Source organism: Pseudopipra pipra, chromosome 4, assembly GCF_036250125.1.
Source record: "Pseudopipra pipra isolate bDixPip1 chromosome 4, bDixPip1.hap1, whole genome shotgun sequence".
NCBI classification, from domain to species: domain Eukaryota; kingdom Metazoa; phylum Chordata; class Aves; order Passeriformes; family Pipridae; genus Pseudopipra; species Pseudopipra pipra.
The window spans coordinates 76,177,776-76,194,008 of record NC_087552.1 but is presented as its reverse complement, the minus strand read 5'-3'; the positions used below and the strand labels follow the sequence as shown (position 1 = coordinate 76,194,008).

Genomic DNA, 16,233 nt, shown 5'->3' with positions numbered 1-16,233 from the left:
ACTGACAGACGTGGAAGCTGCAACTACCAAGTTCCATCGCTGGCCCCCGTGGGCAGTGACTGTGGACATCTGTGTGCTCTCAGCTTTTCTTTCCCTTACTCTCCCTTACTCTTATCCTGCCTTTCTCTCCCCCGTGCATTTTCTCCCCCCCAGAGGTTATCTCTGTGCCACGTTGTTATATGACAGCACAGAAATGCTGGCATGCCTGTTGATACAGAATTGTTAAAATAAACCTTGCCAATATGTGTTTTCAGACACCCCAAGGGAATTATTGATAAAAACCTGGGTTACGCCCCTCCCTTTTTCTGGGGCGGGTTGTAACGAGTGTACAGGTGTGAATGTACAGGTGTGAGTGTACAGGTGTCAATGTACAGGTGTGTGAATGCACAGGTGTGAATGTACAGGTGTGAATGTACAGGTGTGAGTGTACAGGTGTGTGAATGTACAGGTGTGAGTGTACAGGTGTGTGAGTGTGCAGGTGTGAGTGTACAGGTGTGAACACACAGGTGTGAGTGTACAGGTATGTGAATGTACAGGTGTGAACACACAGGTGTGAATGCACAGGTGTGAGTGTACAGGTATGTGAACGTACAGGTGTGAGTGTACAGGTGTCAATGTACAGGTGTGAGTGTACAGATGTGAACACACAGGTGTGAGTGTACAGGTGTCAATGTACAGGTGTGAGTGGACAGGTGTGAACACACAGGTGTGATTGTACAGGTGTGAATGTACAGGTGTGTGAATGTGCAGGTGTGAACACACAGGTGTGAGTGTACAGGTGTGTGAGTGTGCAGGTGTGAAGATACAGGTGTGAGCTGTGCAAGTGTCTGTGAACAGGGCACACGTGTGTGCACACCTGTGCTGTGCACCTGTGTGTGCTCACAGACACTGGCCCGTGTGAGCTGTGGCTGCACAGGTGGACATTTCACATGTGTGGGGGCACACGGGTGTGTGTGTGTGTGTGAGACACCTGTGTGTGTGTGTGTGAGACACCTGTGTGTGTGTGACACCTCTGTGTGTGTGTGTGAGACACCTGTGTGTGTGACACCTGTGTGTGTGTGTGACACCCGTGTGTGTGTGTGTGTGTGTGTGTGTGACACCTGTGTGTGTGTGTGTGACACCTGTGTGTGTGTGTGACACCTGTGTGTGTGTGAGACACATGTGTGTGTGTGTGTGACACCTGTGTGTGTGAGACACCTGTGTGTGTGTGTGACACCTGTGTGTGTGTGACACCTGTGTGTGTGTGTGTGTGTGACACCTGTGTGTGTGTGACACCCGTGTGTGTGTGTGTGTGTGTGTGTGTGAGACACCTGTGTGTGTGTGTGTGTGTGAGACACCTGTGTGTGTGTGACACCTGTGTGTGTGTGCGTGACACCTGTGTGTGAGACACATGTGTGTGTGTGTGTGAGACACCTGTGTGTGTGACACCTGTGTGTGTGTGTGTGTGTGTGTGTGTGAGACACATGTGTGTGTGTGTGTGTGTGTGTGACACCTGTGTGTGTGTGTGTGAGACACCTGTGTGTGTGTGTGACACCTCTGTGTGTGTGTGTGAGACACCTGTGTGTGTGACACCTGTGTGTGTGTGTGAGACACCTGTGTGTGTGTGTGACACCTGTGTGTGTGTGTGAGACACCTGTGTGTGTGACACCTGTGTGTGTGTGTGAGACACCTGTGTGTGTGTGTGACACCTCTGTGTGTGTGTGTGTGACACCTGTGTGTGTGTGTGAGACACCTGTGTGTGTGTGTGACACCCGTGTGTGTGTGTGTGTGACACCTGTGTGTGTGTGTGTGACACCTGTGTGTGTGTGTGACACCCGTGTGTGTGTGTGTGTGCGTGTGCATGTTTGTGTCTGTTCAGGCCCCGTGCACTCTCACGTGTTCACAACACACGTGCGCACACACAGAATGTCACACACACAGAATGTCACACACACAGAATGTCACACACACAGAATGTCACACACACAGAACTGTCACACATACAGAATGTCACACATACAGAACTGTCACACACACAGAATGTCACACACACAGAATGTCACACACACAGAATGTCACACACAGAGAACTGTCACACACACAGAATGTCACACACACAGAATGTCACACACACAGAATGTCACACACACAGAACTGTCACACACACAGAACTGTCACACACACAGAATGTCACACACACAGAACTGTCACACATACAGAACTGTCACACACACAGAATGTCACACACACACAATGTCACACACACAGAACTGTCACACACACAGAATGTCACACACACAGAATGTCACACACACAGAACTGTCACACACACAGAACTGTCACACATACAGAATGTCACACATACAGAACTGTCACACACACAGAATGTCACACACACACAATGTCACACACACAGAATGTCACACACACAGAACTGTCACACACACAGAATGTCACACACACACAATGTCACACACACAGAATGTCACACACACAGAACTGTCACACACACAGAACTGTCACACACACAGAATGTCACACACACAGAATGTCACACACACAGAACTGTCACACACACAGAACTGTCACACACACAGAACTGTCACACACACAGAGAACTGTCACACACACAGAACTGTCACACACACAGAACTGTCACACACACAGAAGTGTCACACACACAGAGCTGTCACACACACAGAACTGTCACACACACACAATGTCACACACACAGAACTGTCACACACACAGAACTGTCACACACACAGAATGTCACACACACAGAATGTCACACACACAGAATGTCACACATACAGAATGTCACACACACAGAATGTCACACACACAGAACTGTCACACACACAGAACTGTCACACATACAGAATGTCACACATACAGAACTGTCACACACACAGAATGTCACACACACACAATGTCACACACACAGAATGTCACACACACAGAATGTCACACACACAGAACTGTCACACACACAGAATGTCACACACACAGAATGTCACACACACAGAAGTGTCACACACACAGAATGTCACACACACAGAATGTCACACACACAGAATGTCACACACACAGAACTGTCACACACACACAGAATGTCACACACACACAATGTCACACACACAGAACTGTCACACACACAGAACTGTCACACACACAGAACTGTCACACACACAGAATGTCACACACACAGAATGTCACACACACAGAACTGTCACACACACAGAATGTCACACACACAGAATGTCACACACACAGAACTGTCACACACACAGAACTGTCACACACACAGAATGTCACACACACACAATGTCACACACACACAATGTCACACACACACAATGTCACACACACAGAATGTCACACACACAGAATGTCACACACACAGAATGTCACACACACAGAACTGTCACACACACAGAATGTCACACACACACAATGTCACACACACAGAACTGTCACACACACAGAACTGTCACACACACAGAACTGTCACACACACAGAACTGTCACACACACAGAATGTCACACACACAGAATGTCACACACACAGAACTGTCACACACACAGAATGTCACACACACAGAATGTCACACACACAGAATGTCACACACACAGAACTGTCACACACAGAGAACTGTCACACACACAGAATGTCACACACACAGAACTGTCACACACACAGAATGTCACACACACAGAACTGTCACACACACAGAATGTCACACACACAATGTCACACACACAGAATGTCACACACACAGAACTGTCACACAGAACTGTCACACACACAGAATGTCACACACACAGAATGTCACACACACAGAATGTCACACACACAGAACTGTCACACACAGAGAACTGTCACACACACAGAATGTCACACACACAGAACTGTCACACACACAGAATGTCACACACACAGAACTGTCACACAGAACTGTCACACACACAGAACTGTCACACACACAGAATGTCACACACACAGAATGTCACACACACAGAACTGTCACACACACAGAACTGTCACACACACAGAATGTCACACACACAGAATGTCACACACACAGAACTGTCACACACACAGAATGTCACACACAGAGAACTTTCACACACACAGAATGTCACACACACAGAACTGTCACACACACAGAACTGTCACACACACAGAATGTCACACACACAGAATGTCACACACACAGAACTGTCACACACACAGAACTGTCACACACACAGAATGTCACACACACAGAACTGTCACACATACAGAATGTCACACACACAGAATGTCACACACACAGAACTGTCACACACACAGAATGTCACACACACAATGTCACACACACAGAATGTCACACACACAGAACTGTCACACAGAACTGTCACACACACAGAATGTCACACACACAGAATGTCACACACACAGAATGTCACACACACAGAACTGTCACACACACACAGAACTGTCACACACACAGAATGTCACACACACAGAACTGTCACACAGAACTGTCACACACACAGAACTGTCACACACACAGAATGTCACACACACAGAATGTCACACACACAGAACTGTCACACACACAGAACTGTCACACACACAGAATGTCACACACACAGAATGTCACACACACAGAACTGTCACACACACAGAATGTCACACACAGAGAACTGTCACACACACAGAATGTCACACACACAGAACTGTCACACACACAGAACTGTCACACACACAGAACTGTCACACACACACAATGTCACACACACAGAATGTCACACACACAGAACTGTCACACACACAGAACTGTCACACACACAGAATGTCACACACACAGAACTGTCACACATACAGAATGTCACACACACAGAATGTCACACACACAGAATGTCACACACACAGAACTGTCACACACACAGAACTGTCACACACACAGAATGTCACACACACAGAACTGTCACACACACAGAATGTCACACACACAGAACTGTCACACACACAGAACTGTCACACACACAGAACTGTCACACACACAGAATGTCACACACACAGAACTGTCACACACACAGAACTGTCACACACACAGAATGTCACACACACAGAAGTGTCACACAGACACAGATGTCGCCCCCCCCCCCACAGATGTCCCTCCCTGTCCCCCCCTTCCTCCACGTCCCCGCAGCTGTGGCCGCCCCGGGCCATTGTCCCTCCCGTGCCAGGAGCCGCCGGCACCGCTCGCCGCCGCCCCCGCGGGATCCCGGGACGGGAGTGACGGCCCCCGGGTCTCCCGGTGTCCCCGGGCGTGTCCCGGTGCGTCCCGGCCTGTCCCACCTGTCCCACGTGCTCCGGGGAAGCCCCCGAAGGCTCCGGCCCCAGGGCCCCCCCTTGGGTCCCCCCGGAGCACCGGGATCTCCCGGGGCCCCCTGGACCCCCGGGGACCCCCGGAAGGCTCTGCAGTACTGGGACCCCCTGGGACCCCCGGGGCACCGCGACCCCTGAAACCTCCCGGACTACTCGGAACGCTCCGGACCCCGGGACCCCCCGGGACCCCCCGGGGAGCCGAGACCCCCCCTGCTCTGGTCCATTGGAAGCCTCGAGACCTCGGGACTCCCCGGAACACCCCGGACCCTGAACCGAGACCCCCGGGACCGCCAGGACCCCGCGGAGCACCGGGACCCCTCCGGACCCCCGGGACCCCTCCGGACCCCCCGGCTCCACCCGGGCCCCCCGCCCATGTTCCGGCGGGACCAGCGCAGCCGCGCCACCGTGGCGCGGGGGTCGGCGCTGGACATGGAGCTGCGCCGGGGCCGCTGCCGCCCCCCCGACCCCGCCCCGCAGGTACGGGGGCACCGGGAGCAGCCCGGGCACGAGCCCGCGGGGGCGGCCGCCCCTCCCTGCCCCCCGGCCCCCCCGGCCCGTCCCGCCGCCCCGGCCCAGCCGGGAATTCCGGTGGGACCCGGCCCAGCGGGAATCGCCCGCGCCCCCGGCACCCGACGGGAGGGGCGCGGGGGACTGGGAGGACTGGGCGGACTGGGAGGGACCGGGGGTCCGGGGATGGGACAGGGGGCTGGGGGGACCCCCAGGTTGGGGGGTGGTGCCGAGGCGGGGAGCACGCGGGGCACGAGGAGTGGGGGCCGGGGCGGGGGGCGCGGGGCGTTTGCGGGGTCCCGGTGCAAACGGTGGGTCCTGGTGTGTAGGGGGGGTCCGGTGCATGTGGGGGGGTCCTGCTGCATCCGAGGGGTCCTGGTTCACCCCAAACCATCTGCACCCGGGGGTCCCAGTGCGTTTGGGGGGGTCCTGGTGCATAGGGGGGTTCCCAGTTCACCCCGTACCCGCCGCACTTGGTGGGGGGGGGTCTTGGTGCACACAAAGGGGTCCCGGCGCATATTGGGGGTGGTCCCTGTCCCCCGGAACCAGCTGCACGCGGTGGGGTCCCGATGCATCTGTGGGGGTCCCGATGCCCTCGGGGGGATCTTGGTGCACTCGGAAGGGGGTCCCGCTGCGCGGGAGGGGGGCCCGGTCCCTCTGGGGGCGTCCCAGTGTATATTGGGGGGGTGTCTCGGTGTATTTGGGGGGTCCTGGTGCACACCGAGGGGTTCCTGTTCGCCGGGGGGGATCCTGGTGCAGTCGGGGCGGGGGGGGCTCAGTGCGTTTTGGGGGAGATGTCCCGGTGCACGTGGGGATCCGGTTGCACGGGGGTCCCGGTCTATACGGGGGGGATCCTGGTGCACACGGGGGGGTCCTGGTGCATATTGGGGGGGTTCCGGTGCCCTCGGGGGGGTCTCGGTTCTCTCGGAGGTGTCCCGGTGCATTTGGGGGGGTCCCGGTCCCCCGGTACCAGTTGCACACGGGGGGATCCCGGTTCAGTCGAGGGGGTCCCAGCTCCCCTCGGGGGGGTCCCCCCGCATTTCCCCCCGCCAGGGGGCGCCCCCCGCCCGTTCCCGGTGTCCCGGAGCCCCGCGGGGGGGGGGGGGGGGGACACGGAGGCGGCTCCTGGGAGAAGGAGGGGGGGGCACGGGGAGGGGGGACACGGGGCGGGCCGTGGGGCGGGGGCGGCCGCCGCTTCCTGTGCGCGATCGCGGCGGAGCGGGAGCGGCCGGAGGTACCGGGAACGGGGGCAGCGCCGCACCGGGCGGGGGGCGCGGGGAGGGGGGGACGGGCTCCCGGTGCCGGTCCCTACCGGGCCCCCGGGCCCCCCTCCCCCGTCCGGGATCGCGGCCGCGACCCCATCCACCCCTCCCCCGCACCCCTCTCCCCGGCCGCCGCTCCCAGTGCCCCGTTCCCGCACCCCCCGACCATCGTGTCCCCCCTTTTCCCGGCCCCGCCACCCCCCGTCTCCGCACCCTGACCCCGGCACCCCGTGTCCCGCCCCCGCACCGCGAACCTTGCACCCCGTCCTATCCCCGCACCCCTTGTCCCACCCCGCATCCCCCGCACCCCAATCCCTGCACCACAAACCCTGTCCTGCACCCCAATCCCTGCACCCCAAACCCTGCACCCCAAACCCTGCACCCCAAACCCTGCACCCCAAACCCCGCACCCCAATCCCTGTCCCCTGCACCCCAAACCCTGCACCCCAAACCCTGTCCCCTGCACCCCAAACCCTGCACCCCAAACCCTGCGCCCCAAACCCTGCACCCCCTCCCTACACTCCACCTCGTCCCTTCCTCCCCTGTGCCCCAAACCCTGTCCCCTGCACGCCAATCCCTGCACCCCAAACCCTGCCCCCCGTCCTCTCCTCACACCCCCTCCCTACACTCCACCTCGTCCCTTCCTCCCCTGTGCCCCAAACCCTACACCCCACCTCGTCCCCTGCACCCCTTATCCCCTCCACAGACCCCAAATCCTACACCCCAAACCCCGTCCTGGCCAACGTCCCCTGCCCCCCACCTTGCCCCTGCCCCCCCTCTCCTGTCCCCCATTCACTGTCCCCGTCCCCCCAAACCTCCCCCCTTCCCCATCCCCACCCTCCATCTTGTCTCCTGCACCCCATTTCCCCCCCCCTTGTCCCTGAACTTGCACCCTAAACCCTTTGCTCCAAACCCCTCACCCCGCCCTGTCTCCGTCCCCCCTCCCCTGCACCCCATTCCCTGCACCCCAAACCCTGCCCCATCCTGTCCCCACACCCTGCACCCCATCCTTCCCCCTTGTCCTGTCCCTGCACCCCAAACCCTGCACCCTAAACCCTGAACTCTGTCCCTACACCCCTTACCCTGTCCCTGCACCCCAAACCCTTCACTCCAAACTCTGCACCCAGTCCCCACACCCCAAATCCTGCACCCCATCCCTACACCCCTTATCCCCTCCCTGCACCCCAAACCCTGCACCCCAAATCCTGTACCCAGTCCCTGCACCCCAAACCCTTCACCCCAAACCCTACACCCCATCCCTGCACCTCTCACCCTGTCCCTACACCCCTTATCCTGTCCCTGCACCCCAAACCCTGCACCCTAAATCCTACACTCTGTCCCTGCACCCCTTATCCCTGCACCCCAAACTCTGCACCCCATCCCTGCACCCTAAACCCTGCACCCAGTCCCTGCACCCCATCCCTGCACCCCTTATTCCCTCCCTGCACCCCAAACCCTTCACCCCAAACCCTGCACCCCTTCCCTGCACCCCTTATTCCCTCCCTGCACCCCAAATCCTGCACCCCAAATCCTGTACCCAGTCCCTGCACCCCTTATCCCCTCCCTGCACCCCAAACCCTTCACCCCAAACTCTGCACCCAGTCCCTGCACCCCAAACTCTGCACCCCATCCCTGCGCCCCAAACCCTGTCCCTGCACCCCAAATCCTGCACCCTAAATCCTGCACCCTGTCCCTGCACCCCTTATTCCCTCCCTGCACCCTAAACCCTGCACCCCAAACCCTGTACCCGGTCCCTGCACCCCAAACCCTTCACCCCAAACCCTACACCCCATCCCTGCACCCCTTATCCTGTCCCTGCACCCTAAACCCTGCACCCCATCCCTGCGCCCCAAACCCTGTCCCTGCACCCCAAATCCTGCACCCCAAACCCTGCACCCAGTCCCTGTGCCCCTTATCCCCTCCCTGCACCCCACGCCCCCCAAACCCGGCCCCCCCATCCCAATCCCACCCCAATCCCATCCCGCCCCCGCTGCCCTTTTCCCGCACAGTCCCTCCTTGTTCCCTGGGAGGGGGGCGGCGATCCCAAGCGGGGGGGGGGAGAGGGGGGCTCCAGAGGGAGCAAACAACCCGGGGAACACCCCCCGCCCCCCCAAAATCCCCGTGGGAAGCGCCATAAAAAAAAAAAAAACCCAAACCCCTTCTCTCCCCGCAGCCACCTTTTATTTTTTGGGGCGGGGGGTGTTTTTCCCCCCTCTACGCCCCCCCCCTTCAGCGCTGGATGCGGCGGGACCCCCTTGGGGGGCTTTGGGGGGACCCCCCGGAATAGCCGGGGGGGTCCCGGGGGTCCCGATGGAGGTGGGGGGGGGGCCGCCGGCTGCGGATCCTGGAGGATCTCAACATGCTCTACATCCGCCAGATCGCCGCCAGCATCCAGGTGGGAATTTTGGGGGGATAACCCCCCCCTCGGTCCCCTTCACCCCCAATCCGGGATCCCCCGCGACCCCCCGGACCCCCGGACCCCGGGGAACCCGGGGTCCGGGGGTCCGGGGGGTCGCGGGGGTCCCGGGAAAACGGAGTGCGCTCCTCACCCCATAAGAGTCACCCGCCCCAAACCCACAAAAAGGGGGATTTTGGGGGGGGTTTAGGGGGGTTTGGGGGGGTTTGGGGGGTCTCCCCCTCCTCCCCTGTTTCCCGCGGGGGGTTATTTATAGGCGATGACGTCACTGGGGAGGTGGGGAGGGGGGAACAGGGGCGGGATCGGGATTTGGGATCGGATGGAGGAGCGGGAGGTACCGGCGGGGACTTGGGGTGGGAGGGGTGGTGACGGTGATTTTGGGGGGTTGGGGGGGGGGGATGCGGTGAATTTTAAAGGGGGGTGTGGTGGGTCTGTGGGGTGCGGGATGAGTTTGTGGGGCATAGGATGTGTCTGTGGGGTGCAGGATGGGTCTGTGGGGTGCACAGTAAATCTGTGGGGTGCACAGTAAATCTATGGGGTGCAGGATGGATCTGTGGGGCACAGGATGTGTTTGTGGGGTGCGGGATGGATCTGTGGGGTGCAGGATGGATCTGTGGGGTGCACAGTAAATCTGTGGGGTGCAGGATGGGTCTGTGGGGTGCACAGTAAATCTGTGGGGTGCAGGATGTAGCTGTGGGGCACAGTATGTGTTTGTGGGGTGCAGGATGGATCTGTGGGGTGCACAGTAAATCCATGGGGTCCAGGATGTGTTTGTGGGGTGCACAGTAAATCTGTGGGGTGCAGGATTTGTCTTTGGGGTGCACAGTAAATCTATGGGGTGCACAGTAAATCTGTGGGGTGCAGGATGGATCTGTGGGGCACAGGATGTGTCTGTGGGGTGCACAGTAAATCTGTGGGGTGCAGGATGTAGCTGTGGGGCACAGTATGTGTTTGTGGGGTGCAGGATGGATCTGTGGGGTGCACAGTAAATCCATGGGGTCCAGGATGTGTTTGTGGGGTGCACAGTAAATCTGTGGGGTGCAGGATGGGTCTGTGGGGTGCACAGTAAATCTGTGGGGTGCACAGTAAATCTGTGGGGTGCAGGATGGGTCTGTGGGGTGCAGGATGTGGTTGTGGGGTACACAGTAAATCTATGGGGTGCAGGATGTGGTTGTGGGGTGCACAGTAAATCTGTGGGGTGCAGGATGTGTCTATGGGGTGCAGGATGGATCTGTGGGGTGCACAGTAAATCTGTGGGGTGCACAGTAAATCTGTGGGGTGCACAGTAAATCTATGGGGTGCAGGATGGATCTGTGGGGTGCACAGTAAATCCATGGGGTCAAGGATGTGTCTGTGGGGTGCACAGTAAATCTGTGGGGTGCAGGATGGGTCTGTGGGGTGCAGGATGTGGTTGTGGGGTTCAGGATGGATCTGTGGGGTGCACAGTAAATCTGTGGGGTGCAGGATGGATCTGTGGGGTGCAGGATGTGTCTATGGGGTGCAGGATGTGCTTGTGGGGTGCACAGTAAATCTGTGGGGTGCAGGATGGGTCTGTGGGGTTCAGGATGGATCTGTGGGGGGTGTGGCACAGTCATGGGCTCCATGAATGACTTGTGGGGTGTGTGGTAAATTTGTGGGACGTGTGACACACTTGTGGGGTGCGTGGTCTGTCCTTGGGTCCCCGGTTTCTCCATGGGGTGCCTGATAAGTCTGTGGGGTACGTGGGGTGTCTGTGGGGTAGGTGGGGTGTCTGTGGGGTACGTGGGGTGTCTGTGGGGTGTGTGGCACAGGTGTGAGGTGCACCGTGGGTCTGTGGGGTGTGGCTTCCCTGTGGGGTGCAGGACATGCTTGTGGGGTGCCCGGGAAGTCTCTGGGGTCTGTGGCTCCGCTGTGGGGTGTGTGAGGGATCTGTGGGATGCGTGCTCTGCCTTTGGGGGGGTGGTTTCCCCGTGGGGCACACGGGGTGTCCATGTGGGGTGGGTCTGTGGGGTGCCTGGTTTCTCCACGGGGTGCAGGATGAGTTTGTGGGGTGCAGGTTCTGCTGTGGGGTGCAGGATGAGTCTGTGGGGTGCAGGCTCTGCTGTGGGGTGCATGGCCTGTCTTTGGGGTGCATGGCCTGTCTTTGGGGTGCATGGCCTGTCTTTGGGGTGCCCAGTTCCCCCGTGGGGTGCCCAATGGATCTGAGGGGCACGGGGTTCCCCTGTGGGGTGCCCAGAGTGTTTGTGGGGTGCGTGGTACATCCATGGGGTGCATCATTCCCCCGGGGGGGGTGTGGTGTATTTAGGGGGTGTTTGGCACATCTGGGGGTGGCAGGGAAACCTGTGGGGCACGTGGCACATCTGTGGGGTGTGGGGTGTCCGTGGGGTACAGGATGGATCTGTGGGGTGTGGGGTGTGTCTATGGGGCACGTGGCACATCTGTGGGGTGTGGGGTGTCCGTGGGGCACAGGATGGATCTGTGGGGTGTGTCCATGGGGTACAGGATGGATCTGTGGGGTGTGTAGGGTGTCCATGGGGTACAGGATGGATCTGTGGGGTGTGTGGGGTGTCCATGGGGCACGTGATGGATCTGTGGGGTGTGTGGGGTGTCCATGGGGCACAGGATGGATCTGTGGGGTGTGTAGGGTGTCCATGGGGTACAGGATGGATCTGTGGGGTGTGTGGGGTGTCCATGGGGCACATGATGGATCTGTGGGGTGTGTGGGGTGTCCATGGGGCACAGGATGGATCTGTGGGGTGTGTGGGGTGTCCATGGGGTACAGGATGGATCTGTGGGGTGTGTGGGGTGTCCATGGGGCACGTGATGGATCTGTGGGGTGTGTGGGGTGTCCATGGGGTACAGGATGGATCTGTGGGGTGTGTGGGGTGTCCATGGGGCATGTGGTGGATCTCTGGGGTGTGTGGTTCCCCTGTGGGGTCCGTGGTGTGTTCATGGGGTGCATCACTGCCCTGTGGGGTGCACGATGGGTCAGTGGGGCCCACGGCTGTGCTGTGGGGTGCCCAGTGTGTTTGTGGGGTGCCCAGTGTGTTTGTGGGGTGCACAGTGTGTCTGTGGGGTGTGCAGTGTGTCTGTGGGATGTGCAGTGTGTTTGTGGGGTGCCCAGTGTGTCTGTGGGGTGCACAGTGTGTTTGTGGGGTGCACAGTGTGTCTGTGGGGTGCACAGTGTGTCTGTGGGGTGCCCAGTGTGTCTGTGGGGTGCACAGTGTGTCTGTGGGGTGCAGTGTGTTTGTGGGGTGCCCAGTGTGTCTATAGGATGCACAGTGTGTCTGTGGGGTGCACGGTGTGTTTGTGGGGTGTGCAGTGTGTCTATGGGGTGCCCAGTGTGTCTGTGGGGTGCCCAGTGTGTCTGTGGGGTGCCCGGTGTGTCTGTGGGGTGCACGGTGTGTCTGTGGGGTTCGTGGTGCATCTCTGGGGTCCGTGGCACAGCTGTGGAGCACTGGGTGTGTCTGTGGCCCTGCTCTGGGGTATCTGTGGGGTGGGTCGTTCCCCCAATGTGTTTGGGGGGTGTGGCACCTCTGGGGGGGTGGGTGCTCAGTGGGGTACGTGATTCCCCGGGGGGGACACGATGGATCCATGGGGTGCCTTGGGCTGCGTGACTGGGACCCCAGGAGGGCAAGGCTGGGACCCCCAGGAGGGCAGGGGGGGGAACCCTGGGGGTGCAGGGCTGGGACCCCCAGGAGGGCAGGGAAGGGACCCCCAGGAGGGCAGGGGGAGACCCTCGGGGGTGCAGGGCACGGGTGGTGCCGGGTCCCCCAGCCCTCCATGTCCCTGTGCCCTGTTCCCAGGAACGGGGACGGGGGGGGCCCTGAGCCCCCTGAGCCCCCGTGTGCCCATTGCAGGAGCCGGAGATGCAGTGGGCACTGAGCCCCCCCGAGCCCCCCTGAGCCCCCCCAATCCCCCTGAGCCCCCCCAATCCCCCTGACCCTGTTCCCCTTGCAGGAGCCGGAGATGCAGCGGGCACTGGAGGGGCCCTGAGCTCCCCCTGAGCCCCCCCTGAATCCCCCCTGAGCCCCCCCTGCCCCCTGTTCCCCTTGCAGGAGCCGGAGCTGCAGCGGGCCCTGGAGCGGGCCCTGCGGGTGCGGGAGGGGGCCCTGAACCCCCCCTGACCCCCCATTCCCCCGTTCCTATTGCAGGAGCCGGAGCTGCAGCGGGCTCTGGAGCCCCCCCAATCCCCCTGACCCCCCCAATCCCCCATTCCCCCGTTCCTATTCCAGGAGCCGGAGCTGCAGCGGGCCCTGGAGCCCCCCTGAGCCCCCTGACCCCCCATTCCCCCGTTCCTATTGCAGGAGCCGGAGCTGCAGCGGGCCCTGGAGCCCCCCCAATCCCCCTGAGCCCCCCCTGACCCCCCATTCCCCCGTTCCCCTTGCAGGAGCCGGAGCTGCAGCGGGCCCTGGAGCGGGCCCTGCGGGTGTGGGAGGGGGCCCTGAGCCCCCCTGACCCCCCATTCCCCCGTTCCTATTCCAGGAGCCGGAGCTGCAGCGGGCCCTGGAGCCCCCCCAATCCCCCTGAGCCCCCCCTGACCCCCTGTTCCTATTGCAGGAGCCGGAGCTGCAGCGGGCCCTGGAGCCCCCCCGATCCCCCTGACCCCCCCAATCCCCCTGACCCCCCGTTCCCATTCCAGGAGCCGGAGCTGCAGCGGGCCCTGGAGCGGGCCCTGCGGGTGCGGGAGGGGGCCCGGCGGCTGCTCCCCGCCTGCAGCCGCCCCGAGCAGGCCCTGGAGACCACCAAGACCCTGGTGCTGTGCGATGCCAGGGTGGTGGCGGCGGGGGGGGAGCTGCAGCGGCGCCAGGAGGCCCGGCTGAGGGGGGCACGGCGGTGAGACCCCGAAACGGGGCAGAATGCATGGGGTTGGGGCTGGGGTGGGGTTGGGTTGGGGTGAGGGTTGGGGTTGGGGTCGGGGTTGGGGTTAGGATTGGGGTGAGGGTTGGGGTTGGGGTTGGGGTCAGGGTTGGGGTTGGGGTTGGGGTAGGGTTGGGTTGGGGTGAGGGTTGGGGTTGGGGTTGGGGTTGGGGTTGGGGTTGGGGTTGGGGTTGGGGTTGGGGTTGGGGTGAGGGTTGGGGTTGGGGTAGGGTTGGGGTAGGGTTGGGGTTGGGGTAGGGTTGGGGTGAGGGTTGGGGTTGGGGTTGGGGTTGGGGTTGGGTTGGGGTTGGGGTTGGGGTGAGGGTTGGGGTTGGGGTCAGGGTTGGGGTTGGGGTTGGGTTGGGTTGGGGTTGGGGTTGGGGCTGGGGTCGGGGTGGGGTTGGGGTGGGGTTGGGGTTGGGGTTGGGGTTGGGGTTGGGTTGGGGTTGGGGTTGGGGTTGGGGTTGGGGTTAGGGTTGGGGTTGGGGTTGGGGTTGGGTTGGGGTTGGGGTTGGGGTTGGGGCTGGGGTTGGGTTGGGGTTGGGGTTAGGATTGGGGTTGGGGTTGGGGTTGGGGTTGGACCCCCAAACGTGGGAGGAATGGGGTGGCCCTGGCTAAGGGGGAGGACTGGGGGGGTCCCCAAAACTGGAGGGGGAATGGGGGACCTTTGGGGGGCGTGGTGGTGAGGGGACCCCCAAAACCTGGGGTGGGAATGTGGGACCCCAAACACGGGGGGAAATGGGGACCCCACAGGAGGGGGCAACTGGGGGAGAGACCCCAAAACCTGGGGGGGAATGGGAGACCCCAAACCTGGGGGGGAATGGGAGACCCCAAACCTGGGGGGGAATGGGAGCCCCCAAACCTGGGGGGGGGAATGGGAGACCCCAAAGCCTGGGGGGGAATGGGAGCCCCCAAACCTGGGGGGAGCGTGAGGGACCCCCCAGGGCAGGGGGCTGCACTGACCCCTTCCCCCAGCCCCTCGGACGCCGGCCCCGGGGCGGAGCGGGAGCCCTGCCGGGGCACTGTCTGCATCTCAGGTACGGGGGGGCCCATCCCACCACCCGCCCCCCGGGGGTGTCTGCATCCCGGGGGGGGGCCTGGGGGCTCTGGGGGGTCCCAAGGGTCTCATCCCTCCCGCCCCCAGACCTGCGCATCCCGCTGATGTGGAAGGACACCGAGTACTTCAGGAACAAGGGGGGTGAGTGTCGGGGGGTTGGGGGTCCCCCCTTTCCCACTGACCCCCCCGTGACCCTCCTGGCCCCCAGCCTGACTGCCCCTCTGCCCCCCCAGAGCTGCACCTCCGTGCCCTGTTCCTGCTGCTGCAGGGGGGGCCGAGATCCCCCTGACTGCCCCCAACCCCCTGTGCCCCCCCGGCCCCACTGACCCCCCTGTGCCCCCCCGGCCCCACTGACCCCCCGTGACCCTGTGCCCCCAGAGCTGCACCGCTGTGCCGTGTTCCTGCTGCTGCAGGTGGGGGCCGAGATCCACGACACCCCCACGGTGCTGGTGGACAGGACCCTCACCGACATCTGCTTCGAGGGAGCCGTGCTCTTGTGAGGGGGGCACGGGACCCCGACAGCCCTGCACACCCCGGGGGACCCTGACCCCCCTCGGGACCCCCGAGCACCCCACACATCCCTGTGGGACCCCTGACCCCCCCCTTGGGACACCTGACCACCCCTTGGGACCCCTGACCACCCCACACATCCCTGTGGGACACCTGACCCCCCCCTTGGGACCCCTGACAACCCCTTGGGACCCCTGACCACCCCACACATCCCTGTGGGACACCTGACCCCCCCTCGGGACCCCTCAACCACCCCACACATCCCTGTGGGACACCTGACCCA

At 61.3% G+C, this 16,233-nt stretch overlaps 3 protein-coding genes across 4 annotated transcripts in view; 2 read left to right on the top strand and 1 right to left on the bottom strand.

Annotated features, from left to right (window-relative positions):
- Nucleotides 1–259: 259 nt before the first annotated feature.
- Nucleotides 260–5,733, bottom strand: LOC135413788 (filaggrin-2-like). The gene is made up of 3 exons (XM_064653930.1): nucleotides 5,626–5,733; nucleotides 1,558–1,850; nucleotides 260–1,428 (listed from the first exon to the last, which is right to left on the bottom strand). Exons 1-3 carry the CDS (start codon nucleotides 5,731–5,733, stop codon nucleotides 612–614), a joined length of 1,218 nt encoding a protein of 405 aa, XP_064510000.1. The 3' UTR covers nucleotides 260–611.
- RTKN (rhotekin) overlaps nucleotides 5,263–16,233 on the top strand; it is a 16,524-nt gene continuing 5,553 nt past the window's right edge. The window contains 5 exon segments of the mRNA XM_064653929.1: nucleotides 5,263–5,836; nucleotides 14,166–14,359; nucleotides 15,359–15,420; nucleotides 15,528–15,581; nucleotides 15,819–15,937. Of these exon segments, the coding sequence (XP_064509999.1) occupies nucleotides 5,732–5,836; nucleotides 14,166–14,359; nucleotides 15,359–15,420; nucleotides 15,528–15,581; nucleotides 15,819–15,937 (534 nt within the window). The 5' untranslated portion in view covers nucleotides 5,263–5,731.
- Nucleotides 6,646–14,159, top strand: LOC135413696 (spidroin-1-like). 2 transcript variants are annotated; one of them, XM_064653687.1, is made up of 3 exons: nucleotides 6,646–7,100; nucleotides 9,302–9,523; nucleotides 13,678–14,159. In XM_064653687.1, exons 1-3 carry the CDS (start codon nucleotides 6,661–6,663, stop codon nucleotides 13,979–13,981), a joined length of 966 nt encoding a protein of 321 aa, XP_064509757.1. In that variant the 5' UTR covers nucleotides 6,646–6,660; the 3' UTR covers nucleotides 13,982–14,159. The 2 variants fall into 2 exon arrangements, 1 of the variants encoding a protein (XP_064509757.1); XR_010430354.1 differs by lacking the exons at nucleotides 6,646–7,100; nucleotides 13,678–14,159 and adding an exon at nucleotides 13,582–13,644 and having other exon boundaries at nucleotides 9,409–9,523.

What these genes read in the sequence shown, in the direction of transcription:
- LOC135413788 (XM_064653930.1), bottom strand. Translation starts at nt 5,733, where the DNA reads ATGGGCGGGGGGCCCGGGTGGAGCCGGGGGGTCCGGAGGGGTCCCGGG. An exon ending in CCCGGGGGTCTCGGTTCAGG is followed by an intron (nt 1,851 to 5,625) that starts GTCCGGGGTGTT and finishes GGGCCTGAACAG; the next exon opens with ACACAAACATGCACACGCAC. An exon ending in CACAGGTGTCACACACACAG is followed by an intron (nt 1,429 to 1,557) that starts GTGTCTCACACA and finishes ACACACACACAG; the next exon opens with GTGTCACACACACAGGTGTC.
- LOC135413696 (XM_064653687.1), top strand. Translation starts at nt 6,661, where the DNA reads ATGTCCCGGTGCACGTGGGGATCCGGTTGCACGGGGGTCCCGGTCTAT. An exon ending in CGGAGCGGGAGCGGCCGGAG is followed by an intron (nt 7,101 to 9,301) that starts GTACCGGGAACG and finishes CTCTCCCCGCAG; the next exon opens with CCACCTTTTATTTTTTGGGG. An exon ending in AGATCGCCGCCAGCATCCAG is followed by an intron (nt 9,524 to 13,677) that starts GTGGGAATTTTG and finishes TTCCTATTGCAG; the next exon opens with GAGCCGGAGCTGCAGCGGGC.